The sequence below is a fragment of the Lethenteron reissneri genome, chromosome 40, assembly GCF_015708825.2.
Source record: "Lethenteron reissneri isolate LAM-NWPU_2019-01 chromosome 40, ASM1570882v1, whole genome shotgun sequence".
In the NCBI taxonomy this organism is placed as follows: Eukaryota; Metazoa; Chordata; class Hyperoartia; order Petromyzontiformes; family Petromyzontidae; genus Lethenteron; species Lethenteron reissneri.
The window spans coordinates 5924223-5951116 of NC_083818.1; the positions used below are offsets into that span (position 1 = coordinate 5924223).

A 26894-nucleotide genomic window follows, 5' to 3' on the forward strand; every position below is an offset into this window, starting at 1 on the left:
TGTTTTTCACGGTTTCAATTGTTGTAAAGCCAGCGACATTTCAATATAACCGACATTTCGATTACTTTTTCAGGGAACTCACCATAATGAATGTTAAATGCGGGAAAATACTAAATCTTGGATCACAGTGATTGTGTCAATGGGGGCTTTTAGGGGCCCTTGTTGTCTCTCTGCCTGTCTTGTTTGTAATATGAGCTCGCGCTAACGCCCATGAAAGTAATCTAATGTTCGTGCAAAGTCGTGTTGTTGTTAGACAATTACTCGAGAAACAAACGGGCAAATTGATCGCGCGTCACGTGGTCGCCTCCTCTCCCAATCACACGGTTAGTGTGCGACGTCTTTATTTCCACCAATGAATCACCTCCGAGGACATGCGCACGTTGGAAAGCAGCGTTGCGGAATCCATTGCGTGTGCATGACTTTTCTTCCTTGTTTTTGTTCTTTTTTTCTATTTTCTATCGCCACTCAAGACAGCCTCGCCTGCGATGCCGACTCGTGACGTCGGTTACAAGAATAAGCATAACGATTTGTTTGCCACAGAGCTGCCCTCGAATTCCTTTGTCGGGGCGCTCTTCCCCTTCCAACCCAGCTTAAATATACGCTGCCAAGCCTTGTGGTGTTCATTCAGACGCTGTCTTTATGACAGACCTGTTCTTCACCTGAGGACAGCTGCTTGCGTTGTGGCCGAAACGTCGTGAGATTTATTTTATTATCTTTTATTTTTATTATTTTATTACTTTCCTTCTACGTGACTTTACCGAAAGAACCAAGAAGAAGAGCTGTTCTCGTTTACGTCGGGCTGTCTCAGAGCGCTTCCTGCGCGATAAGCGACTTAAATCGCATCTCATCTCAATACATTTAAAATGGGCACCCCCAGTGGCAGCTGTCCCTGCGCAGCACAAAGGCACCTTGGCTCCTGGCCTGCAAGCGGACATGAGCAATCCTTAACAAATAACTTGTGGGTAAACCTTGACTTGAAGCTTTCGTGACTGCAGGAATTCATATTCTTGGGTCTTTCGGTAAAGTCACGTAGATAGGTTTAAAGAAAATAACAAAAGAACAAGAAAAAACTACGACGTTTCAATCGCAACGCAAGCAATCGTCATCAGGAGAAAAAAAGAGGGGAAAGGCTGTTGAGGCAGGCTGTTTTAAATGTATGAAATTGGTGTAGCCCAAGGGTCATAAGCGAATTGAGCGGGGCTAGTGATGTTTAAGTGAGAAATTTGCATGTCAGTGTAACATCGGGGAGCTACCTCCACGACGACGAAGCTGCGGAGGTGACCAGTGTATTGTGAGAGATTAGCATGTCAATGGAAGATCGCAGAGCCACCGCCTGATGACGATTGCTTGCGTTGCGATCGAAACGTCGTAGTTTTTTTTATGTTATTTTATTTTTATTTTCTTTGAACCTATCTACGTGACTTTACCGAAAGACCCAAGAATATATCGTGTGGGTACTTCTTTTTTTGGCAAATTTGGAGCGTTACACTGTCACACGATGGCTTACTCGTTCCGAATGACGTCAAGGAATTGTTAACGTCCACTGTTAAGCGGACGGCGTGTACTATGCGGCTAACGCACCCGGATGCCCACTGCTGGGAAGTAGTAGAATCAGAATCTTTATTCAGACTGGAGGAATCCGATGAGCTCTGGCGATCTTTTTTCACAGGTGTCCAGTATGGGGCGGGTCAATAATTACCAGGGCGCAGCCGCTGAGCTAGAGCAGCGAGCCTCGGAAACCAGCGGCGCGCCGTGCCGTGTCACCGCTCCGGCTAAACCTGGCATCGAACGCGGTACCGTCTCCCCTCGCCGCCGAGAGAGGCTGGAAGAAGCCGCGTTCCGCAGGCGTTAAATCCTGCGGGCGTTTTGGCAAGGTCACCGACCGACCGCCGACTTGCCTGCTGCGCTAAGACCCGCGCGTCTCTTTCTATCGATTTTGTTTGTCTGTTTTAGTCTGCTAAAATAAACACAGAATCAAACCTTGTTTCTTTTTCCTACATAATGGGGAGCGCGGACTGCTCGCCCACTTGTCCACCCACCCAGGCCGCTCGCCGGCGCTCTCCGCTCAACTCGCTCCATCACGAAAGCGGGAGATCAATATTTCTCCCGTTCGGGCTACCGCGAGCTCGCCTCCCGGACCATCTTGAAGTGTAATCTCAAACTATTGTTTACACAAGATTCATTGCGCCTGGCCACCAGCCGTAACAGATTATAAGCATACATGATCTCAATTTAAATGATGGACGGCTGTGCAAAGCGGCTGGAGATTGGATGAGCGGGGGGTTGGGACGGAGACCAGGGCGGCTGGTTTTGGCGGTGGGTTGGAAAGGGCTGGGCGGTGTGGGGAGGGTGGTGTGGGGGGTTCATAGGAGATGAGAACAGTGGAGCGAGGCTGGTGGGAGTGCAGGGAGCAGTGGAGGAAGGTGGGAGGGGGGGTGTGTGGACATGAGGATTATATTTTACACGTGCGCTGTCAAGGTCAGAACTTGGCACGCGGGCGAGGAATCGCTACGCGAATGCTCGCGGGCGTCGTCGGCGGCGTTCGTGTCTCCCGCGGACACGCACCACTCCTTACGTTGCAAGGGCCTGCTGTGGATCTCAATGAAATAATTATCTTTTTCGGACTTGTCATTTATTTAGCCAGGAAAGGTCTTACTGTTGACCCAGGCGGCTTAATTGTCCGAACACTGAGCCGGCACGTTTGAGACGCCGAGTTCGAATCCGGGGGTTTCAACTGCCTATGTATTAAACTGGGTTCTCAAGTGCAGTGAGTTGGTGGCCTCAGCCGAGTCGTCAATAGACTGCAACGACAAATTAGCACGTGATTAAATTTTTGTTCCTCTTATTTTGGCTCATCGGCTTTTTCTGAGAATTCTAAATGTTGTTTTCGTTGCCGTGCAATGGATATTTCTCTGTAGCAGTGCCTGTTAGATAACCCGGTGCCCCTAGTATGGATAAAAGAGGTCACGTAAAGGGATCTCAGAAGTAGCTATGTGATATCTTCTTCTGCCAGACATCGTCCAACACAGGGTGGTGTACTGCTCACAGAGAGTTCTGAATGGATTCTTCATCTCTCGTCCTGTTATTGCAATTTCAGTTTTTTTTATGAAGTAACACAAGCATTCTCAAGAGTGTATGTATGCATTGGCTGTCGACTCAGTCCATTGTCTTTCGAGGAGGGAATAAAATTGCTACCACTCCGTGGGACATCAATAATTATTTACCCTATGCACAGACTGGCCTTCGGAATGAGAATATGGAACGTGAGCCCTGCCCAATGCATGTTTGAACAGGGAAGCAATGGGAGATATATATACTTTTTTTCATGAAAGCAATAAGCCGTAAAATACTTTACACCAAATTAAATCTACTGTTTCCATTAGAAACTCATTTTTTTGACGATGGCTCAATCATTTTTGGATGGCAAAAGGTCTCTGCTATGTTTAATTTGTTCCCGGAGCAGCTGTGACATTTCCACCACGTCACCGGTGAAAGTGAGCAGTAGAACCTGATTACATTATTTTTTTTCTCCGATGTGTGCTAAAGCAACAGGAGTAATTTGATTTGGTTTGACATTAACGCCGGCGCGTGGGCACGGCGCTAAGCCCCGCACGGCCGTCGATCAGCACTCGCTGAGTATTTTCCCCGACCGCCCGTTGTGGAGCTCCAAAAACACGGCAATAAAAGTTTCATAAAAGTTTCGATTTAATTCGGCCCAAACTATTACCTCTCACCATTCGGGTGCAATAACCGTACGAGTTTTCTCATGGTAACACCCTAGAGGTACACAGACAAAGAGAAAGATTCCCCACGAAGCCTTAAAGAGACTTTTGGGACAAGTGCCGTGAGAGAGAACCTACGAAGCCCCGGCACTGCGCACGTGGGGGTGGGTGGCCGCCTTTGTCTCACCACTGCTGATGTTTACACACTGCGCCAGATGTTAATTTAAGGCCGAGTCAACCTAGGGGAGGCCCTGGATATGGTGTATATATTCGTCATTGATGTTGGTCATGAGCAGGAATCGAACTCGGATCGCTGGGTGTCGTAGCGTAGTGAACTAACCAACTACACTAACTGTCCCCAATAGGATACACACACAAGACAAAGATCCCCCGTATAGCCTGAACAGACTGTTGGGGCAAGTGCTTTTAGCAAGCATCTTTCGAGGACTGTACGGCACACGAGGGGATGGGTGGCCAACACCACGCCCGACCGCCTTTGTTTCCCCAGTGGCGATGTTTACACATCGCGACAGGTTATCATTTGAGGCTGAGTCGACCTAAAAGGAGGCCCAGGAACGGTTCAGATAATCGTCACCGGTGTTGGTGGCCGTGAGCGGGAATTGAACTCGGGCGACCGGATGTGTAACGCAGCACGCTAAGCAATAAGCCGTAAAATATATAACACACGCAAGTCGGCCTGTGTTATGTTCAAAGATATGTTTTAATGCAGCAAGCTTGTAGTGTATTGCCAGAGTTAGGGGCAATGATGAATAGACTACGAACATAGTTGAGGTGTCACAATATCCTACAGCCTCTTTGTAGATTTCATAAAGTGCAACGATTCATGGGGATGTGGTTCGATTCAAAAATTTGTGGGGGGTTTTTTACATTCTGGAGAATGTAGCTGCAGCTGACTTAGGGTTGCATGGGTCACAAAAACACGGTACGTACACCATTTGATATAATAACAAAAGGTACAGTTTTGACTTAGATCTTTCGTGACTGCAGGAATTCATATTCTTGGTTTTTTCGGTAAAATCACGTAGATAGAATTTTTTTTTACAAATTAAACCAAAAAACCACGACGTTTTGATCGCAACACAAGCGGTCACCTTGGCGCACGAGAATATGTTTAAATCAACGAATCGATGCGTTGCTACAACAACTGCCATTCGTCAATAAGTGGCAGTGACGTTACCACGGCGCTTGTGCCAGGCTATGTGCACTTTAAGGCCATGCGAAGTGTCGAACGCCCAGTGACAGGAGATCACGGGACAGACCAGGTGCTGTGGGTTGACTGAATGAGATGACTGGCAGATGCACCACCTGTGGCCCCTGCTGTGTCAACTTGCTGTGTTTTCGCCACATACATCTGATTCTCAACCCTGCATGGTCCACCAACCCCATCTCTAATGTTTCTGGATTACAAGCATGCATCGCTGCTATCACACCCACTGGTCCTGGGTTCCACCAAACAAGATGCACTCATATTCTTGGTTCTTTCGGTAAAGTCACGTAGAAAGAACCAAGAATATGAATCCCTGCAGTCACGAAAGCTTTAAATCGAAAGATCTACTCAACCCGTGCAATAACACTCCGACACGCGTGCTCACGGTGGCCCAAAAACTGCCCAGCCGCTCGCATTGTGGCGCCATTGTGCTTGTTGTACATGCACGTTCTGCTGTCGTAACATTGATTTTTATTTTTGTCCTTTAAAAGGAGAGGGATATACGTTCTGCGCTCCGTAAAAAAAAAAAAAAACTTTTCGTGTCCTTTCTAGCTCTGAGCTATTTATGCTTTAAGCCTTTTAAGGGACTTTGAAAGGGTAAGACCATGACCGACTGACAACGGAGACCGTAACCCATCGCTGAAATTCATGCGCGCGTCGACCTATTTTCTTTCGGATTTGTCTTTAGAAAAAGAAAAAATCACGTCCGTCATGTGTCAATTGTTATTGCAGAGGAAGTTACGTCCACGGGGGCCACGCAAACTTTCTTATTAAACTTCACCAATCAGTGGGGCATGATGTCAAGGAGGGACATTGCAGATCTAAGTTATTTGGTACAAAAGCACATTACTCTGCTCCTTTGCCAGATTGCAAGCAACCAACGAGTAAATAAGTAAACACACACACACACTGCACGGAGTGATCTGTTTGTTTATTATATTATTACCTGCAGTCCATTACGATAGTAAACAGCGGTTTTGTGCAATGTTTCCTTACTGGACTGAACTGCCCACGGGCTCTTGCCTGTAACAGCAAGCGGCCCAGCAACATTTGTTTAAAACTGGATCAAGCCCCTACTGATAAGACTTGGAGAAGTTGACATCTGCGGCAGAGTTTGCTTACTTTGAACCGTTGCTGCTGGGAAAACATTGAGTCGAAAAGGCCCACTGGTTGGCGAACTTGAATGTAATATAATTTCTACTTTGTAGTAAAAGAGACCAGCACTATTCAATGAATGTATTGTCTTCTCCAACAGACCTCACGTTGGTCAACGATAGAGTACGTGTATCGCAGTTGTGCAGGGTTGGGAATTCCAATACCAGGGCCTGATCCTGCCACTTTGCCTGTTAAACTTTCTCAGAGATCGACAACACCGAGCCACTCTGCCGGCATGGCACGCGACGGACGCGTCGCAGAAATCCGAACGTGCGTGAGATCTCCTGTTTGCCGTGTCTAGAGCCGAGCGGGGGTTGAAAAGGACACCTTTGAGCAGCGCTCAATCTACTCGGACTCGGATCTATAAAAAAAAAATCCGCGCAAATCGACGTTGCCACAAAAAGAAGTGAAGATGAGAGAGAGAACGCGAGGGGCGACGGGGGCGGCGGGGGCGGCAGGGGTGGCGGGGGCGGTGAGGCCGGCGGTAGCGTCCCTGGCGAGATGTCCGGCTCTCCGTGTCCCGTGGCATGACCTTGCTGAGCGGCCTTCCTCGCTCCCCCGCGATCCCATCGGAGATGTCTCCGCCGTCCACCTCTCCCGCCGCCACCGAGCGATAACGTTTTAACTGGCTCGAGCATCTGCCTTCGACGAGCCTGCAGGCGACTTCTTAAAGATTAAGATGATTGCTGGCGCGCATGCGAGTGCGTGTGTGTTCGTTTAGCGCTGGGAGGAGCAGGGAGCGCTGTGGTGAAACGGCATCGGCGAAAACGAGTTTGCACATTGCGTGACCAATGAGAGCCGCCTGTGTGTTTATTATTTCCCAACGAGGGCTGCAAATTTGAATTGAAGCCGCAATTCTAATACATTTTTTTTTCATTTGGCTTCCACCGCAAACTCATTTGTGAACCCGCCCCGAAGCCTTGCGCGGTGTAATTATTACACCGCGCAAGGCTTCGGACGCGGTCAGTCCCGCGAGCATCGTTTCGAAACGCAGAATGGTCACGCGAGTGCAGGTGGTTTGGCGACACCGTCGGCCGGTCTGACATTGAGTCCGTCGATTTCCTTCGCCGGGTGCAAACATCAGCCGCGCATACTCACTGCGTGCTCGTCGCGCGCAGGTCACCCGACACATACCGCGCATCTCCTGGGGGAAGCCAGTTAACATGCTTTGATCCCGACCTGTATATTTGGAGGAGTTTGCATCAGAGGTCGCAACCGGGTACCCGATACCCGTACCCTACCCGATACCCGGCTACCCGTACTCGGCCAGGTACGGGTACGGGTACCCGTTTGCGACCCTGGTGCGGCCGGGTACGGGTAGGCCGTGAGTCACTGGTGAGTAACCGTTTGTCACTCATTTCGGGTAGGGTACGGGTAGGGAACGGGTACCCGTACCCTGCCGGGTACGAGTACGGGTACCCATTTGCGACCTTGGTGCGGCCGGGTACGGGTAAGGAATCAAAACCCGTTTGCGACCTCTGGTTTGCATGTTCTCCCCGTGGTCGCGCGTATTTTTCTCCGGGTCCTCCAGTTTCCCCCCATCCCCCCACCCCACATTTAGAATCAACACCCGTTTGGAGTATTTGTCTGCTGTGAATTTCCATCTGATGAGCTCTCATTTGTGGCGAGTTTGCTTCTGAAAAAGAGCTACATTGCTCAGTGGGCCTGACCTGGTAAAATAAAAAATAGTTCACTTTGGTTCTCAGTTTAGTTTTTCTCTCAATAAAATACGACAGAGTGCTCATCAATATGTGATAGGGTGCTCACCATTATATCACTACAGAAGTGCCTTCACAACTGCAGTACTTTTGGTTCTGCCAGCGGGACACGGAGGCTGGCGTTTGCAGCGGCGATTAATTTTCCGCGCCTCCGCCAGCGTCGCTGGAGATTTCGTGAGCCAGGTCTGGGTTGTTTTTGTTGACGCTCAAACGAGCCGGCCAGGGTTCTCAAGTGAAAGGGACCCTAATTTAGCGGTGGGTGGATAGTCACCGACGTTGTCCTGATGGTGCCGGGGCGGTCGCTTCCAATGTTAATGTGCCATTTTATTCAGGGACTACTGTGTTGTTATCTTGGTGTGGTCTGGGACTATTTTGTTGTTGTTGTTTTTGCTGCCTTGCCAAAATATTGATAAATAATGCTTATGTAATTAATCAATGTGTTTATATTTAGTAACTTGCTGAGCATTATCTCTATTTAGCAGTCCTATTGATTTTTTTTTTCTGTTGCGACTTGGTGACCCACCCACACTGGGCATCGGTGAAGAAGAGCTTCATAGCTCATCGGATTCCTCCTGCAGTCTAAATCAAGATTCTGATGCTGAATAGGTTATCCTGGAAATGCAACAATTTTTTTTGTTCCACACGAACCATTCTTATATCCCGTAATTTACATGCATGCAAGGTTTAAACGGGTGGGTATCATCCATATACTAAGTTAATGTACCCACTCCACCTCTGGTTGTTAATCACTGGTGTGTGTGTATCGGGAGGCATTCGTTCATCCAGCTGTGGACAGATTATGGCTGGTGACGATGGCGTGTGGGTGTCAAAGCCACCACACCCATGGCACTCACTATGTTATTTAACCCCATGTGCAAAAACAAGGGTTTTGTTTGTCAAATTAATCATTGTGAAGTATTCGGAATGACGGCAGGAAACCACTTGACGGGTAGCACACTTTTTATTAAACCTTGACTTGTCGCGATACAACGTGTGGTCACTATTCCTCACACTACACACACTTCACTTGACACGTGTGGTCACTATTCCTCTCAACACACACTTCACTTGACACGTGTGGTCACTACCTTTCCCACTACACACTCCACTTGACACGTGTAGTTACTATGGCTCACGCTGCATGCTCACACTGCATGCTCACACTGCACTCCAGCCCCGTAACGTCCGTGGAGCCTCCCGGCCCACCCCAGCTTGGGCGTGGGTCACAACCTCTGGGTCCCGAGGGCCGGCCCTCACACGGACGTTCGGCCCCGGGTCCCAGGGTCCCGCCTCTGGGTCACACAGAGCCCCGGCCCTTACAAGGACAGCGGGACTAGGTGCCGCAGGGCCCTATCTCTTCCTTCTCCGTCTTCAGTCTTCGCTGGTCACCAACTCCCTGTGCGCCTCTGCGCACTACCTTATATAGCCCCCGCTCTCGGGAGACGGAGCGTATGCGAACCTCGACGTGAGCATCCCCCTTAGCTGACCAATCCCCGCGCGCTTGCCCCAGGATCCCATCGCTGTCAGCGCGCGTCACCGATACCCAGCCAATCACTGCCTCATAACCCCCGACCCCGCGCTGACCCCTGATCCTTCACCGTCAGCGCGCGTCACCAACACACACAGCCAATCACTACGCGCTGGCACACGATCCCTACCCCAGCGCGTATCACCACTACAATTGCAATAAGTTATTTGCATACACGTCAACTCCTTATCAGTGCCCTACCTTATTACAGACCAATTCAGACCTTGTTGGTCACGCCGTGACCTTATACATCTCAACGTTTATCCTACAAAGTCCCATCACAAGGGAGAAACACAAACAAATAGGCAATTTTTTGGCCCGTATGGAAACGGCTGTACGCCGTATGGACCTGAAAACTATTTACCTGTCCAAGAATACGGGGTAGACCATATGGGTTGACAAGTATGCTACTATACACCGCACTACTATCTGTACACTAGACGACTGCACATGACACTACTATACACTACACTATACATTACACTATACACTACACTACTATACACTACACTACTATACACCACTATTATACACTACACTATACACTACACTATACATTACACTACTGTACACTACACTATACATTACACTACTATACACTATACTACTATACACTACACTATACACTACACTATACATTACACTATACACTACACTACAATAATATACACTACACTATACATTACACTACAATAATATACACTACACTATACACTACACTACTATACACTACAATAATATACACTATACACTGCACTATACACTACACTATACACTACACGACTGCACATTACACTACTATACACTACACTATACATTACACTATACACTACTATACGCCACTACTATACACTACACTATACATTACACTACTATACACTATACATTACACTACTGTACACTACACTATACATTACACTACTATACACTACACTACTATACACTACACTACTATACACTACACTAAACACTACACTATACATTACGCTATACACTACACTACTATACACTACACTATACACTACACTATACGTTACACTATACACTGCACTATACACTACACTACTATACACTACACGAATATACACTATACACTACACTATACATTACACTATACACTACACTACTATACACTACACTAATATACACTACACTATACACTACACTATACATTACACTACTACGTACCTGTCAACCCCTTACCAGTGCCTACCTTATTACAGACCAATTTAGCCCGTATTGGTCAGCCCGTGCCCTTATAAATCTCAACGTTCATCCAAAATGTGTTTTTTTGCCTGTATTGAAACGGCGATATGCCGTATGGACCTGAAAACTCAATTGACCTGTACAAGAATGTGGGTAAACCGTATGGGTTGACAGGTATTGTTTGGTGTAGTGTATAGTAATGTAGTGTATAGTGTAGTGCTTAGTGTCGTAGTGTAGTGTATAGTGTAGTGTATAATGTAGTGTATAATGTAGTGTATAGTAATGTAGTGTATAGTGTAGTGTATAGTAATGTAGTGTATAGTGTAGTGTATAGTAGTGTATAGTGTAGTGTATAGTAATGTAGTGTATGGTGTAGTGTATAGTATGGGTTGACACGATATACATTTACAGTACCGTGCAGCGAGTCTGGAGACCACAGTGCAACACAAATTGTGATCGCAATGCGAAAACTGTTCTCACGCAATGAGAATATGTATTACGTCACCAGCATTGATCTTGCGCTTAATTTAAACGAATTTGCTAAACATGTGTATATATACAAATAAATACATCACATTGGATAAGTGTTGCTATCCATTATAAGGGGATCAATGAAGGGTGACGCCAGCACACTCATTCGTGAAATTGGCCAAACATCACAACACAGCAGGGCATACCTGACATAAAGAAGGAGTCTTAAGACTAAGTGAGGCTTTCCTGAATAAACAACAGGCATTATTAGTATTGTACATTACGGGGCAATACAATCTATGCTCATGATATCTTGGCGCCTGCAGCGAATGGTTAGAAGGTTGACGGAATATTGCACGGAACAGGTGGCGTGTCAATTGTCTTGGGACCAGGCCGATGGAGTGCTGAGAGGGCTTTCAACGCAGGGAAAGGTGGCAGTGGTGGCGATGAGAAGGGTCCGGCGGGAGAGGGGAGGTCAGGAAAGGTCAAGGGTTAGTGGAGGTCATGTCGATTACAAGTTGTCATTATACTCTTTGGTTCTTTTGGTAAAGTCACATACGTAGTGATATATTGTTATTTTTGTTTTATTTATGGATTCCTTCAGTCACGAAAGCTTCATATCAAGATAGTAATTATCATGGGACCTTTTTTTGCCGGTATCAATGTATGAAAGATAAGAATAGGTTTTACACCTTTCTGGCAACGCCTTTTGGCGTCATCTGGTCCAACCCATATGAGACTAGGCTCGAAGGAAAGCTGTCTCGGGTGTGGACCAATCAACTTCAGGGACAGTGCACATTATCAGAGTTATGTTCTTTTGTTTGTATTATGACTGCAGGTATTGCGGTCTATGCAAACATGACTCCTTGCAAAAAGGTGTCAGTTTTGTTGCCAGATAGAAGGGTAAAAAACCAATTATCATATTTTTACTGGCAAATGAGGTCCCCATAGTGTAGATGCTTGCCCCGAGCTCTCATACTCTGATGGTGCATTGTCCTTGAGTTGTGCGCCTTTTGGCGTCATCTGGTCCAACCCATATGAGACTAGGCTCGAAGGAAAGCTGTCTCGGGTGTGGACCAATCAACTTCAGGGACAGTGCACATTATCAGAGTTATGTTCTTTTGTTTGTATTATGACTGCAGGTATTGCGGTCTATGCAAACATGACTCCTTGCAAAAAGGTGTCAGTTTTGTTGCCAGATAGAAGGGTAAAAAACAATTATCATATTTTTACTGGCAAATGAGGTCCCCATAGTGTAGAATAAAGCAGTTGTTAAGATATTCTTGGTTCTTTCGGTAAAGTCACGTAGAAGGGAAATAATAAAATAATATAAACACCAAATAGAAACCTTTGGCAAGGAATCCAGTCGGCATTAACCACACGTACTTGTGGTGAACATGCAAACAAACATGTTCTGATCATTGATATCAGAGCATGTTTGAGCATGTATAGCTCACGCAGTTATAGCTGCTCACCCCAAACTATACATGCTCTGAAACGTGTGGCATTGTCTTTGTACTGTCCGCCTTTTGGCATTCTCTGGTCTGACACTGGTGAGACGAGGCCTCACAGAAGGCCGTCTCTGGTGTAGGTCAATCGGTTTCAAAGACAATGCGTTTCCTATCAGCGCACGTCTGTTTGCATGTTCACCACAACTCTGAAACATCGGTAATGCATGCAGTAGGTTGAAGAAGAGGTGAGGTGATAGATGATGCTCGCCTGCATTTATTCACATCTCGTCATTTAGGGCACGTCCACAATCACAAAGCTGGTATCGCACCTACAGGCCTCGACTATAATTTTATTGGCGTGCACTGGATACTGGGGGGTCGATGCATCGATTCGTAGTGATTTCTAAGGTCTGGGTGCATGCCGAGAAATCTGGTGCATGAGAATCGATGTTTTTACGATTCGCTTATCCACATCACCACCGCAGCCACTCGGAACGCTGCAATATCCCCCACAGCGTTACAAAATAGAGTTGATCCGCAAATCGAATCGTGGCAATTCGTCAAATCACCTGTGGTGGAGGTTTGGTGGGGGGGGGTTAAGTGGAGGGGGTGAGGTGTGAAGCATTCCACCCCGGCTGGATGTGGGTTATCTGCTGCAAGTACCACCCAGCATGAGGTCCCACTGGTGGCAGTCGCGACACACGAATCGACAAGTGCCGGCCACACACATCCCTTACCCTCGTCCTCCTTGCGGCTGCCATGTCGCATAACGGACGAATGGTCTCGACCAATCGGCCCATATATGCTATTCTTTATTCATTCGTGTGCATGTATGTATGTTGAACTTCTTTCACACCGTACGTAAGCCAACAGTGCTAGTCGAATGTGCGGGTGGAAGGACAACAAACTAAATGCAAAAAGCAGTTATAAAGAAAAATAATTTCAATCAAGATATTAAACGTGCATAGCTCCAGTGGCTTCCTAAAATCGGAAGGAAGAGCGTTCCAGACGGCCGCAGAAGCACATCTGAGAGCACGCAATGATGTTTTAACCATCTTTGTTCGTTGGCTAGCCATAAGCCGTTGCTGCGAGGATGACCGGAGTTCTTCGCGCGATGATTTATGCCCCTGGACGAGATCGGCAGCTTCGACGTGAAGTATATGCCACCTTTTTTTCCCCATCGTACGAGGGACCCTTCACTCTTTCGCCTCAATCTTAGCCGCCGAGACATTTTCACCCCAATTGTCCCCCGTGCGGAGGCTCGGCCCGAATGAGAAGGGACGTGAGCGGTGAGAGTCACGGCTGCCGTCGATTGGCTCGTAGTAGCCGCAACGTCGCGAGAATATACGGTCGTAATAACTTGCGCGCTGAGCTTAAAAGTCTAGAGGTGCCTCTGCCAGATTCCCCAGTTGAAATGCATTCGTTGAACTCTTCAAAGAGCGTATATTTGTATTCATTTACAAGTCACGTAATCTTTTATTCCCTTATAAAACCTCACTGATTGTCAGCACTTTTGCAGAGTGGTCCTGTTGTTGATTTTATGTTACTTACAACTTTCCTTTATACATCTAAAATGTGTCATTTAGTATATTCAATGTAAGTTATACTTGAGTATGAATTGTTGAATGGTTGAAGTTTTTTCCACGTCATGACTGTTAGATTTACGTGTGCGCATGGTTATCGTTTGGTGACCGAGGTCTCCCTTGCAAAATAGACGTCTGGTCCCAATCTGATTTGTATAGCGTTGATGATAATATTCTAGATTTGAAGCTTTCGTGACTGCAAGGATTCATAATCTTAGGTTTTTTCGGTAAAGTCACGTAGGTAAAACATCAAAATTAATAAAAAATAAAATAAAATAAAGATCACGACGTTTCGGAGGCAACACAAGTCTCCGTCATCAGGTGGGACCGTCACAGCCAGATTAGCTGCATCAAGTGAGGCAATGATTCAAGATGTAATCCCTTAAAAGCGAGTTGAGGGGGGAGGAGAGGGGGGGGGAGCTCATCCGAATGTGGTAGCCAATGAATGGAACGTATCGGGAGGGAGGGGGGCGGGATGGATTGCCAAAGTAAATACCACGCACACAAGGGAAGAACACTCCCATCATATACGGACAGTTCATCTTTCTGTACCATACCCTTTAGACTCCCTGTTGCAGTGCATGATTGGGTTCCCGTGCACAGCTGTACATTGGCACCGCATCCTGGCAGTATTCCTGCACGCACACTAGCTTCGTTTTCCACCAGCTGAATTGCTGTCCATTCACTGGGTTTACAGTCATGAATAGGAGAGAATAACTCCTCGCTTATTTGAATCACCTTTGCCCTGTCGCCTCGCCCTCTCTCGTACCTTCTGAGCCACCGGCACCACTCTGTGGAGTCAGCAGCACATGTGGGCCTCAATAGAGACTGGCCTCCACCATGGGAATGGGGGCGGTAGCGGTGGACATGGGCCAGCAGTAGCGCAGAGGTTCGTGGTTCGAGCCCAGAGGTCACCCTGCTCAATAATGCGGCAGTGTTAACTGTACGTACGCACCATCTGCTTCACAGTAGACGCAGTCGAGTTTGAAGAGTATGCACGTCAAACCTCCTTTATTTTTTTATTGTATTTTTATAATTTTATATATATTTTTTTCCTTTAATTTTTTATCGAAAAAACCTAAGAGTATTACTCCTTGGCACGGTATGTAGCGAGCCGCGCTAATCGGAGGTGCCAGGAGTTAGGCCGTGTGTGCCGGCATCACGGTCAGAATCTCCCAACTTTGAACAGTCACTCGGATTTCTTAATTGGGTGAAGCCAAATCACAGCATCCACCACCCGCATGCTCGTCTGCGAACGACGGCAGATTCGCTCTCGCCTTGCTCGACGAGAATTGGCGCGAATGGCAAATGTAGCTACGCGAGTATTATAATACACGGCTCGTAAAGATTTAAATTTCGATTTAAAGCTTTCGTGACTGCAGGGATTCATCTTCTTGGTTCTTTCGGTAAAGTCACGTAGAAGGGAATTATTTTATTATGTTTTATTTTTATTATTGTATTACTTCCCTTCTACGTGACTTTACTGAAAGAACCAAGAAGGCTCATAAAGAATCCTTGATTATGATTGTTGTTTTTTTTCCCACGAGAAGCTAAAGCAGCCTTGTGTGTTTTGCCACAGAGGTTCACAAGCGCTCTTATTCTCTTTTTTAACTTGACCAAATCGAACCGAATCCCCTTCACGGCTGACGGGCGGCGGAGGTGGCGGAGCCAGCGGTCAGCCGGTGACGGAGAGGGAGTTTCTCCCCTCGTCCTTCCCCCTCCCGTCATTGCCCTGACATTGCCCATCCAAGGCAATAAACGGAGCGCCTCATCCTCGCACAGTTCACTGCACGCAATTATAACGCAGAGAGTCGGGAGGCAGGAGTAGAGTCTAATGGCAGAGATAATAGCCTTCGACAAGATGCAACCGTTGCCATGGGTAAAGTCGTGTCAGGGTTTTTTTTAATATATATCAGTTCAACCCCCACTAGAGGACATTGTGTGATGGGTTTTTATTGCCGTTTGGGTAATTTTTGTTTATTCTTAGTAGTTATTTTGCAGCAGTTAGCTTTAAAGATGCACACTTTTTACTCTGGCGAAAGTTTTAGCATCCGGGCGTTTTTTTTTGCCGGATCGCTCGCTCCGAAATGACCTGAGATCGGCCCCTTCGCATGCTACGGCGTAAACATGCCGAGACGTGGCCTGATGAGCTCTCGCGGCTTCCAACAAAAGTTTTCCCCTCGGCTGGACATTTCTGTTGCACGGGCATGAAACCTCGACTATTTTCACTTCAAACCACTCAGTCGGCTGGATTGTGCTCAATCTCATCAGACGCCGGAATCTTAAGCGGGGTTGCGACTGGATAGCACAACACTTGATAATTAATAATGTCCTTTGTTAAGGAAGTCTCACCGAGTATCAAGACCCTGTTTGTAGGAGGGTCATGCATTGGGATGTTTTGGCTAGTTTCTTAATTGAGTATTTTATTCAGTGGAAAGAAACTTGTGGCCCAGGAGAAAAAAAAAACATGCTTGCCATGATCATCTTAATCAGCAGTAAGAGCAAAATCCTTGTCGAAAGCAATGTCATCATTGTCACTTTTATCAGCATCATCAGCATCATAATCATCAGCAGCAGCAGCAATAATATCATCATCATCAAGCAGCTGCAGCCAGAACATCACCATTTTCATCGAGAGAATCACAATTATTATCACTGTCAGCAGAAGCAGAAACAACGATGTCACCTCCATAAACAATATCATTAATCATCATTAATGGCAGTAGCAGCAGTGATAGGTCATCCCTGGGCAGTGCCATGTGGCTAGGTGTGTGTGTGCGGGGTGGGGAGAGCTATTGCAGCAGTTGGTGCGCTGCGCCACGAACCTGGAGACCTGAGTTCGATTCCCGCTCATGGCCACCACCAGTGACGATTATCTGAACCGGTTCTGGGCCTTCCCTAGGTCGACTCAGCCTCCAATGATTACCTGGTATAGTGTGTAAACATTTCGACTGGGGAGACAAAGGCGGCCGGGCGTGGTGTTGGCCAGCCACCCCATCGTGTGCCGTACCAGCCTTCATAGGTGCTCGCTAACAGCACTTGCCTTTGGTGAGCACACAGGGTGCAGCGGCAAACTCGGAAACGAAAACAATAACAAAAATGACAAGCCCACTGCAACACGAATAGAGTGGGTCACCCACAGCCATGGAGATCTTGAGTTAATATCCTGGTGACGGTGAACTCATTCCTTCAGAGTATACGGTGGTGGGTACATGGGTGGTTTATAAAAGATAACGCTTTGAGGCGCTGGTTAGGTTACACATCAGGAATATTAGGAGTTCCCCGACTGAACGGCCATCTGTAGAGTTTGCTCACGACATAGGTGTCAACAAGACCTCACAATTGATCTTGCAATTGTCCTTGTAAAGCTTTCCCCGACGACGTAATGATGTTGCCGTTTCTCAATTATTATGACCGCCAACGCCCATTGTATATCCACTGCTGGATGAAGTCCACTCTGTACCGTTGCTATTCCTCAGGGCCCGGCGGTGGCACGATCCATCTCGCTCCTGTGCTTAAACTTATCTCGTCGCTCCATCTCCATGGTGGGCTTACGTTTTAGGCACGTTCCATAACCAGCCTCATCCCTTGGCCATCATCCCTTATGGCAATGTGTCCTGCCCAATTCTACTTACTCTTTGAAACGGTCCACATGATGTCTCTAATTTACATTGGTTCTCTGAGTCATGTATTCCACTTTCATCTCTTTAAGTGAATGTCGAGGCATACATCATTCCCGAATACTTTGCATGGTTTTCTTACCCTGCCTGCAATATACAAAGACAAAGATTCCCCCCGTATAGCCTTAACAAAATGTTGGGGCAAGTGCTGTTAGCGAGCACACGAGGGGGTGGGTGGTCAGCACCACGTCCGGTCGCCTTTGTTTCCCTCGTGCCAATGTTTACACACTGCAGCAGGTACTCATTTGAGGCTGAGTTGACCTAGGGCAGGCCCAGTACTGGTTCATATAATCGTCACTGGTGTTGGCCATGAGCGGGAATCGAACTCGGGGCGCCGTGTTCACAGCGCAGTGCGCTAAACACTGCGTCACCGTTCCCCACAACAACACCAACAACCGCCATTCGCCACTAAGTGGCGGTGAAGTCACCACGGCGCTTGTGCCAGGCTATGTGCACGTTGAGGCTACATTCATTGCCACTTTCGCCAAGTGGTGGCGGCTATGCACGTGGCCTGTAATCCAGCACTGTGAAGGCAGGTAGGGTTGATGGGTCACATCGATGAGGTGCCATACCCTGGCTCGTCAGGAGAGAGGGGGGGTACAGCAAATGTGGACTCCACCTGTTCCATCTGTGTGAGTTAGAGTGTCCCCACCTCCCCTCGCGAGTGTCGGTTTTTCTCCCACATGGAAAGAACACACTCATTAATTGGCCGACAATACCTTAGTAGCGGTTAAATTTCGACTTAAAGCTTTCGTGACTGCAGGGATTCATCTTCTTGGTTCTTTCGGTAAAGTCACGTAGAAGGCAAATAATAAAATATTAAAAATAAAACAAAATAAAATAATTCTCACGACGTTTCGGCCACAACGCAAGCAGCCGTCCTCAGGTGAAGAACAGGTCTGCCGAAACGTCGTGAGAATTATTTTATTTTATTATGTTTAATTTTTCTTATTTTATTATTTCCCTTTTACGTGACTTTACCAAAAGAACTAAGAAGATGAATACCTTAGTACACAGAGGACCGCAGAGCTTGGGGGAGAATTTGTCGCTGGCTCGCCGCGTGTCTGCCTTGCCCGCTGGCCTGGTTCCCTCGCGCCTCTGGGTCCGTTCTCTCTTCAAGAGTTGAGCGACGACTGCACGGCACGTTACAAGTAGTGAAGTCACTTGTATTATTAATATTTCTCGCACGCAATCGGCGTTTTATCAGCAGCGCCCGCCAACTGCCAGGGAGTTCTCGTCGCTTCTGCCGGGATTCCGCCCGTCTATCGGAAATCCGCGCGTTAGGTGCAGCGTCCCGTTGCCGCGAGCGGGCAGCGAAGGCGGCAGGTGGCAGAGCCAGCTGGGGAAGATGGATTAAGCGGGTCACTGGATCTGGGTGGCGTCCAAAGGACAGGCGAATGGGTGGGCGGTCAGACGGGCAGTCTGCCCGGTATCTGCTTCTCCTCAAAACGAAGGGAATTGAATCCGCGTCTCTCGCAGTGTCCTTCGGCTCAGGATCGGGATCTCATCTTCGTTGTCATGATATGGGAAGAAATAAATATTGATCACCCTCTTTTTGCCGTCGGTAAACCGCTGCTGGGGGTGGGAGCGGCGCTGCGGAGGGGGGCAGGTGGGCAGAGCGCTGCGTTACGAACCCAAGTGACCCGAGTTCATTTCCCGGCCTAAAACCAGTGGTGAGTGATGTCTGAACTTTAAAGGACTTCCACTTGACCTTAAAGGAGTAACTAGTGCGGTAAGTAAACATCGCCGCTTAGAGGCCGCGTGTGGCTTTGACCGGCATCACTCGCTCGTGTGCCGAGACGGCCTTAACAGGTGTTCGCTAACAGCACTTCCAACCAACAAACTGCAAGGCTGTGTAGGGGGTTCTTTGTGCGTGCGTCTCTATGTGTGTGTGTGTGCGTCTAGTCTAGAGGAGAGCGGTGGTTAGCGTGCTGCGCTATAAACCCGGCAACTCGAGTTCGATTCCCACTCACGAGCCACCAACACCAGTGGCGACTATCTGAACCGGTCCTGGACCTCTCCTTGCTCGACTCAGCCTCAAATGAGTACCTGGTGCAATGTGTAAACATCGTGTGCCATGCTGACCTTCATAGGTGCTCGTTAACAGCACTTGCCTTACAGTCTGTTAAGGCAATAGGGGGCATATTATATTTTGTTTTTACATCTCGCCTAGACCTAACTGTCCCCACGACATACATACACATTAGGCTTGGAACTCATTGTGATTCTCAATCTGCTTGTGAAGCAATCTAACCGTGCACTGCCACTGCCTGGCACTCAGTGGCATGTATTTAATCTTGCAGGAGCACCGGCGGTGCCTGCATGGCTATCGTCGTCACACGCATCTTTGGCCACGCTGTTGTTGTTGTTGTCCATAGCACATGTGATCCCGGAGGAATACGAAGCATCGCGCGACCAATTCTCCATCCGTGCGGGCGCGTCGTGTTCAAGAGTTGAACCCGGTTCGCCGAGGATCGTGTTGTGCAGCGCGCTCGCCATAACCGCTGCGACACCGCCTCACAAACAAAACAAGGATCCCCCGTATAGCCTTAACAGACTTGTGGGGCAAGTGCTGTACTAAGAGTAGCACCTATGAAGGTCAGCACGGCACACGATGGGGGTGGGTTGCCTCCGCAACGCCCGGCCCGCCTTTGTCTCCCTGGTGGCAATGTATTCACATCGCACCAAGCACTCGTTTGAGGCCGAGTCGACCTAAAGGAGCTCCAGCAGCGGTTTAGATAACGGTTACTGGTGTTGGTCGTGAGCGGGAATCGAATTTACGCCGCTGGGGTTTGTAGCGCAGCGCGCTGACCGCTACGCTGCCGCCTCGCGCCCGCGCACAGGCGGATGCGTGTGCGGCGTTGGCGGCGACTTGTGAATAGCGTGCTGCGCGGGTTTTTAAATAAGTCGCTATCAACGGCGCGTCTCGCATGGAGGGCTCGCTTATAAATGGACAATTTAGCCGCGCGGCACACGCTGCATTTGCCAGAAAATCAGCCGGGCACGATCAACTTATAAATAACACTTTGTCTTCGGGCTTTTTTTTTGGTTTTGTTTATCAGCCTAAGGGGGGGGGGGGGAGGGCGTGGGGGATCGTCGTGGTCTCCAGCATAACGGATTTGGGATGTAAACGGCAGATTAACGGGGCGGGCGGACGGACGGACGGACAGATGCTGTGCTCGCTCGCGATGAGTCACAATGAGGGATCGGACTGTACGTTTTCACAAGCAGGGGCTGCCTTTCAAGCAGCTGGTAACAGAGCTAAGCGGTCTGGGTGGGGATGTGTTATATTGGCCCGGCGGGCTTAGTGTTGGTGATTTATTTTATGTTTGCACGCTTTGTTTTCATTCGTTGTTGTCTGCCAGGTGAGTCTTTGGTTTACGCACGTGAACAGGACGCACGGTTATTTTAGTCCCATCCTCTCCTCGTGCTGCTCCAGAGAGATGCATCAATACTCTTTGGTTCTTTCGGTAAAGTCACGTAGGTAGAAAAATAATAGATCACGACGTTTCGATAGTAACACAGGTGAAACAATGCAGCAGGCGGACTGCCACAAGACGATGGCTTGTGTTGCTATCGACACGTCGTGATCTGTTATTTTCTACACTACGTGACTTCGCCGAAAGAACCAAAGAGTATGGATTCCTGCAGCCACGAAAGCTTCAAATCAAGATTAGAGATGCGTCGTTGGTGGCGGGTGCTGTTAGCGAGCACCTATTAAGGCCAGCTCAGTGATTAAGCCGGTTTTTCATGCGAAGATAAGCTTGCGTGTGTGTGTTTGTTTGGCTTGGTGTGGGGAGCGTTAGTGCCGTGGTTAGCGCTGCAGTGCACTACACTGTGTGCTAAACATCGGTGACGAATATTTCAAACGAACTTGGGCCTCCTCTAGATCTGCTTAGCCTAAAATGAGTATCCTGCGGTGTGTGTGCACATCAGCTTTGGAGACACAGAGGTAGCCGGACGTGGTGCTGACTACCCCCACTCCTCGTGTGTCGTGCCGGCCTTAACAGGAGCACGCTAACGGAACTTGCCCCGACAGTCTGTTCAAGCCGGGCGGTGGTGGTTCATGCAACACGTGTAATGCAACACTGGAGGCAAGGGTTGGTGGATCGCACAAATCTTGTTGAACTCCCTTCCCCGTGGGCGTTAAGGTACCATACCCTGGCTTGCCTGGAGAAGGCAGTGCAGGAACGTGCAGGCTTACAGCATCTGTTCCATCTGTATGGGATAGAGTGTTGCGCCCTCGTACGTATTGGTTTTCACCGGGCGCTCTGGCTTGCTGGCACTTGTAAATTCTCATTAATTGCCCGATATCACCTTAATAAGTAGAGGACCACCAAGCTTGGGCAATTTTCAGTAGCGGCGGCTCACTTGCCTGGCTGTTGCCGCTACCCCGCTCGTCCGTGGTCTCTCCTCGCACCTCCGAGTCGCTCCCTTTCTTCGAGAGCGAACGAACACCGTGCGGGCGGCCGCGGAACATTACAAGTTGACGTGATCGTTATTCTTCTTGGTTCTTTCGGTAAAGTCACGTAGAATTGAAATAATAAAATAATAAAAATAAAACATAATAAAATAATTCTCACGACGTTTCGGCCACAACGTCGTGAGAATTATTTTATAATGTTTTATTTTTATTATTTTATTATTTCAATTCTACGTGACTTTACCGAAAGAACCAAGAAGATGAATCCCTGCAGTCACGAAAGCTTTAAATCGAAATGTGATCCTTATTATGAATAATAAAGCGTGCACCGGGGGATCTTTGTCTCCGTTTGTTTGGTTGTGGTTGCTCGTGATGACCGCCCGGCGAGCAGGTGTTCTTCCGCACACCGGACGACCTTCCCATCGCCATCCTGCAGGTGGACGTGGAGCCCCAACCTCCCCTCGTCAACGAGATGTTCCGCTTCTGCCAGCCGGAGCTCACCATCCTCAAAAAGACGATCCGCTTGCCCGCGTGGCACAGCTTCTCAGGTGCCAGTGCCCCTGCTCCTCCTCCCCCAACTCTCCCTCCTCATCATCAAACTCATAATGATAATAACAACAGCAATCATTATATTATCGTGCCCCTTGGTTTGTGTAGGAATGGCTCGCTGAGGCTCAAGGATTGATGTCGTCCCCAGTTATATTTATTGAGTGTGTGGTTTGCGTGCGGGAGGAATCGAAGAGTGTCTGGAGAAAACCCACCACACCTACGAGGGGGGATATCACCCAAATGTTGTGCACGGGTAGATTCAAGGATCGATCAACCGATTCCTGCAGTGCCGTCCCAGCTGGCCACTCGCAGCAGCCCACTGCATACAGAGTAATTGATAGGCAGACGTGCTACATGGATGATCTGTCTGTGAGTGTTTGTTCATTTGAACGAATACACCCTCCCGCTTTTTTTGCAGAAGTGCGAAAATATGAACTGCGATAAATGTTAGGCAGCGGCGAAATAGCACGTAAAATAAATGACCAGCAAACACTGCCTTATGACAGAAAAAACATATCGCCTAGTATGCAATACATTTACATATACAATATTTAAACACGGATTGACGATGGCCCTCGAATCTCACAGCCTTTCTATTCAAAAGGGACATTTCTCCAAATGTATTCGAGGGAAAACAATTGACACGCTTGCAGTTCAATATGTTTGCAATTCAAGTTCGTCATTTGATGAAGAATTGATTCATTTTACTTCCTAGTTGTGAATGTAGCAGCCTTCTCGTGGCTGGAGAGGTCACATGGATCCATTACACATGTGTATAAATGAGAAGAAGAACATTGATCCTTCGGCACGCGATTCTACATATGTACCCTCAGCTTGAGAACAGCGATATGCCTCTAATGTTTGTGTATAATATGTATCACCTTGGAGGAGCAGTGGAACAATGGCTAACACCCTGTGCCCTGAGCCCAGTGGCCTGAGTTCGATTGCTACCCACGGCTAACGTGAGGTGACGATTGCGAGCTGAACCAGCCCAAAGCTCACCATTCACCAACGTGTACGGACGAGCATGGTAATATGCGCTCAACCAACATGGCATGGGGCAGTCTTCATCCAGCGGTGGATACATAAAGGCCTATAACAATTATCAATTAAATTGTATGATAGGCTAATTGTTTATGTACGTAGAATTCTTTCTTATATACAACCTTTTTTTTCAGCTGTCATGGGGCAGGTTTAATAACGGACCCGGATCCATTACTTTCGGTTCATTTTGCATCAATGACGATGACCTTAATTGTGAAAAAAAGTCACCAGAGCGCCCTCCGACATGATTGAGGCGCCACACTACCATGCTTCCTAACTCTGTTCCGCTGCGCACAGCCACGCGTTGCCCCCCCCCCCCTCCACACACACCCACACCACCTCAATGCGACAATGCTTCATCGTTGTCGTGATGATGATGACCTAATGGGAATTAATCGCATTCGTAAAACAAGAGCCAAAAATAGGCATCTCACAAAGCACACACATTACAAAAACAACTTTTAACTAGAGCAGGGCGCTGTAACCTGGCAGGCATGATGAGCCATACAAAAAAAACACTTCTTGCTTTCGTAATGAGAGTTAAGGGTTAAAGGGCTAGGGGTTAACGTGAGCGGTTGGAGGGTAACCGCGTTCGCTGCTTTTTTATGTTTAGTTCGTTGTCCTTCACCCGCGCCTCTGATTAGCGCGGTGCGAAAGACCTTCAACATACATACGTACATAAGGTAGTTGAATCTGTTAACCCCGATGAATCGGCGCGGTTGTACCGTACAGTTTCTGCAGTTCGTTTCGCGCATTCTGTCCTGTTTGTCCTGCCTCACTTGGCTGGCTGATTTATTCTGTCTCGTATAGTCTGCCTCATTCGTTCCATTAACCTAAAGGTACGTTCGCATAAAATGTCCACATTTGCACCTCCGATTAGCACGGTTGGCTACGTACGGTGCAAGAGAAGTTGAACATACGTACGTATAGTTTGCATTGCATTGTAAAATACACAATTCTCACACGTGCAATCTGACACTTGCATTGCTCGCTTTTTCATCATCATCACGATTCATGGGCAGACAGCCCATAGGTGTCCACTACACTTTTCGTCATTTGTTTTCCACTTTCCTCTGTCTTGTGCCAATTTGCTGAAGGAGTGGCCAGATCTTTTTGGCACCAATCTCTCACGATGTCGTCGTCGTCATCGTGAAGCCATTCTCTGTTAGGTCTTCCTCTCTTTCCGGTTCCTTCCATTTTTCCAAACAGCACACTTTTAATGTTCCTGTTGTCCATCCTCACTTAATACCCCATTTTAATTGCTCAGTCGCTACAATCCTATTACAGGTTGCGCTTGAAGCTCCGGGGTTTATTTGGATATCAATGTGAAAACATTACCTGGCAAAATAATAAATAGTTCTACTTGAAAACATTACCCGGGGGAGCCTCGGCCGACTCCTCGTCGCCGCGAACACCTCGTTTTGAAACGCGCGGGGTCTCACCATGCAGCCTTCAATATCGCTCCCACGCTCGAGTCGTCTTAGGCACGTTCCAGCCTTTGACTGCCATTCCGTTGTCATCCTCGCCCACCGGCCATCGTCCCTTTCCAACGACACAGTCAATCCCGAGTCCACTTAATTTCGTAAGTCAGAAAAAGACTCGGACATTTATTATTTCGGGCGGTAAGGCCCATGGAGTAAATCGGCCCAAGACCGTCACAGCCCAAGACCGTCAAGACTGACAGTCAATGTGAAATCTCGAACTTGTTCAATAATAATAATAATGAGTTGCATTATAAAGCACTTTTCTACTCAGTGCTCGAGGCGCCGTACATCACAAGGAATATATTGTAGGCTGAGGTGAGGAAAAGCCAAGAAGACAGAGAGAAGCCATTTCAGAGAACCGTAAACAAGAGAAAACAAATGCGCGTTGAAGCGGGGTTTTAAATGTCGCGCGTCGGTCTCTCAAGTGCGAATGTAAGTATAAATGTGTCGTAACCCTCCACCACCCGACACAGCCAATTAGTAAGGGATTTGTCACGTAAACAAAATGCCAATTGGCTGTGTCGGGTGGTGGAGGGTTCCGACACATTCATGCTTCTTCTTGGTTCTTTCGGTAAAATAATTATGTTTTATTTTTATTATTTTATTACTTCCCTTCTACGTGACTTTACCGAAAGAACCAAGAAGATGAATCCCTGCAGTCATGAAAGCTTTAAATCGAAACATTCATGCTTACGCAATCTAACCCAAAAACCTTTATTGTGAATATTATTGGTCGAGAAAGCCCCCAGGTGTCAAAGTCACTTTAGTGGCGGGCAAGCCCTCCAAGACGCCACGGCATGAAGGGCGCCGTATCAAACACCTAAAAGAAGTTTGCGAAGCAGGCAATGCGTCTCCAGGTATATATCTGTCTGTCAACATGAATTTAACAATCAAAATTGGACGACCTTCTGGCCGTGGGGCTGATGGTATACCATGCGTAACATTGACCTCCATGACGACGTGAATGATTATTTAGCGCTACGTACCATCGGATATGACAAGCGCTGCTTGTCATATCTCCCCCAATGCGTTGAGCCAACGTCTAGCTCATCGGATTCCTCCAGTGTAAATAAAATAATTGTTCTGATTTTGAAAGCGACGCATAAGTGTGTTTTGGTAGAAATTGAGTTAGATGTATAATCAGCAAAGCTGCTTCTCCTTCAGACGGCGCCGCTTAACGGCTCTTGTTTGCCAGGGCAACGTTGATGATAGCCTCCCACCGGTGCCGAGTCATGATCGTCGCCACCGGTAGCCACCCTGTGCCGTTTGGTAAGCTGCAGGCTGTTGTTATAAGCTGCAGGCTGTCCCGCGCAAGAGCTCGAGTTAAAAAAATACAGCGTTCGCGTATTTTTAGAAAACGCATTACTTTTTTTTTGCGGGCACTCTAAAAATAGGCACTTTTTGCCAATTAAAAGCGGGGCTGCAATTAACGACTGATTTGTTAATTAGGGTAACAAGCTCGATTGCTATCGCGGAGTCTAAGTTTAGCGTGCAGCCCACTGGCATTGATTTGCGACACCGCCGGCTCCCTATCGCATGCCGTGCGTCAGCGGCCGACCACGCGACGCGCCGTGTGGACTAACGCCGCGGACACCCAGAGTCGAAATGCTGGACGGCCAGCGAGAAGGGGAAGGCGGGTTCAGAGTTTTGCC

At 47.8% G+C, this 26894-nt stretch overlaps 1 protein-coding gene across 2 annotated transcripts in view; it reads left to right on the plus strand.

The window, feature by feature from the left end:
- Positions 1–26894, plus strand: part of NPHP4 (nephrocystin 4) — a 277215-nt gene that overhangs the window by 220882 nt on the left and 29439 nt on the right. For both annotated transcript variants that reach the window (XM_061567973.1, XM_061567974.1), the window contains one exon: positions 22557–22713. In XM_061567973.1, the coding sequence (XP_061423957.1) occupies positions 22557–22713 (157 nt within the window). The remainder of the gene's footprint in view (positions 1–22556; positions 22714–26894) is intronic.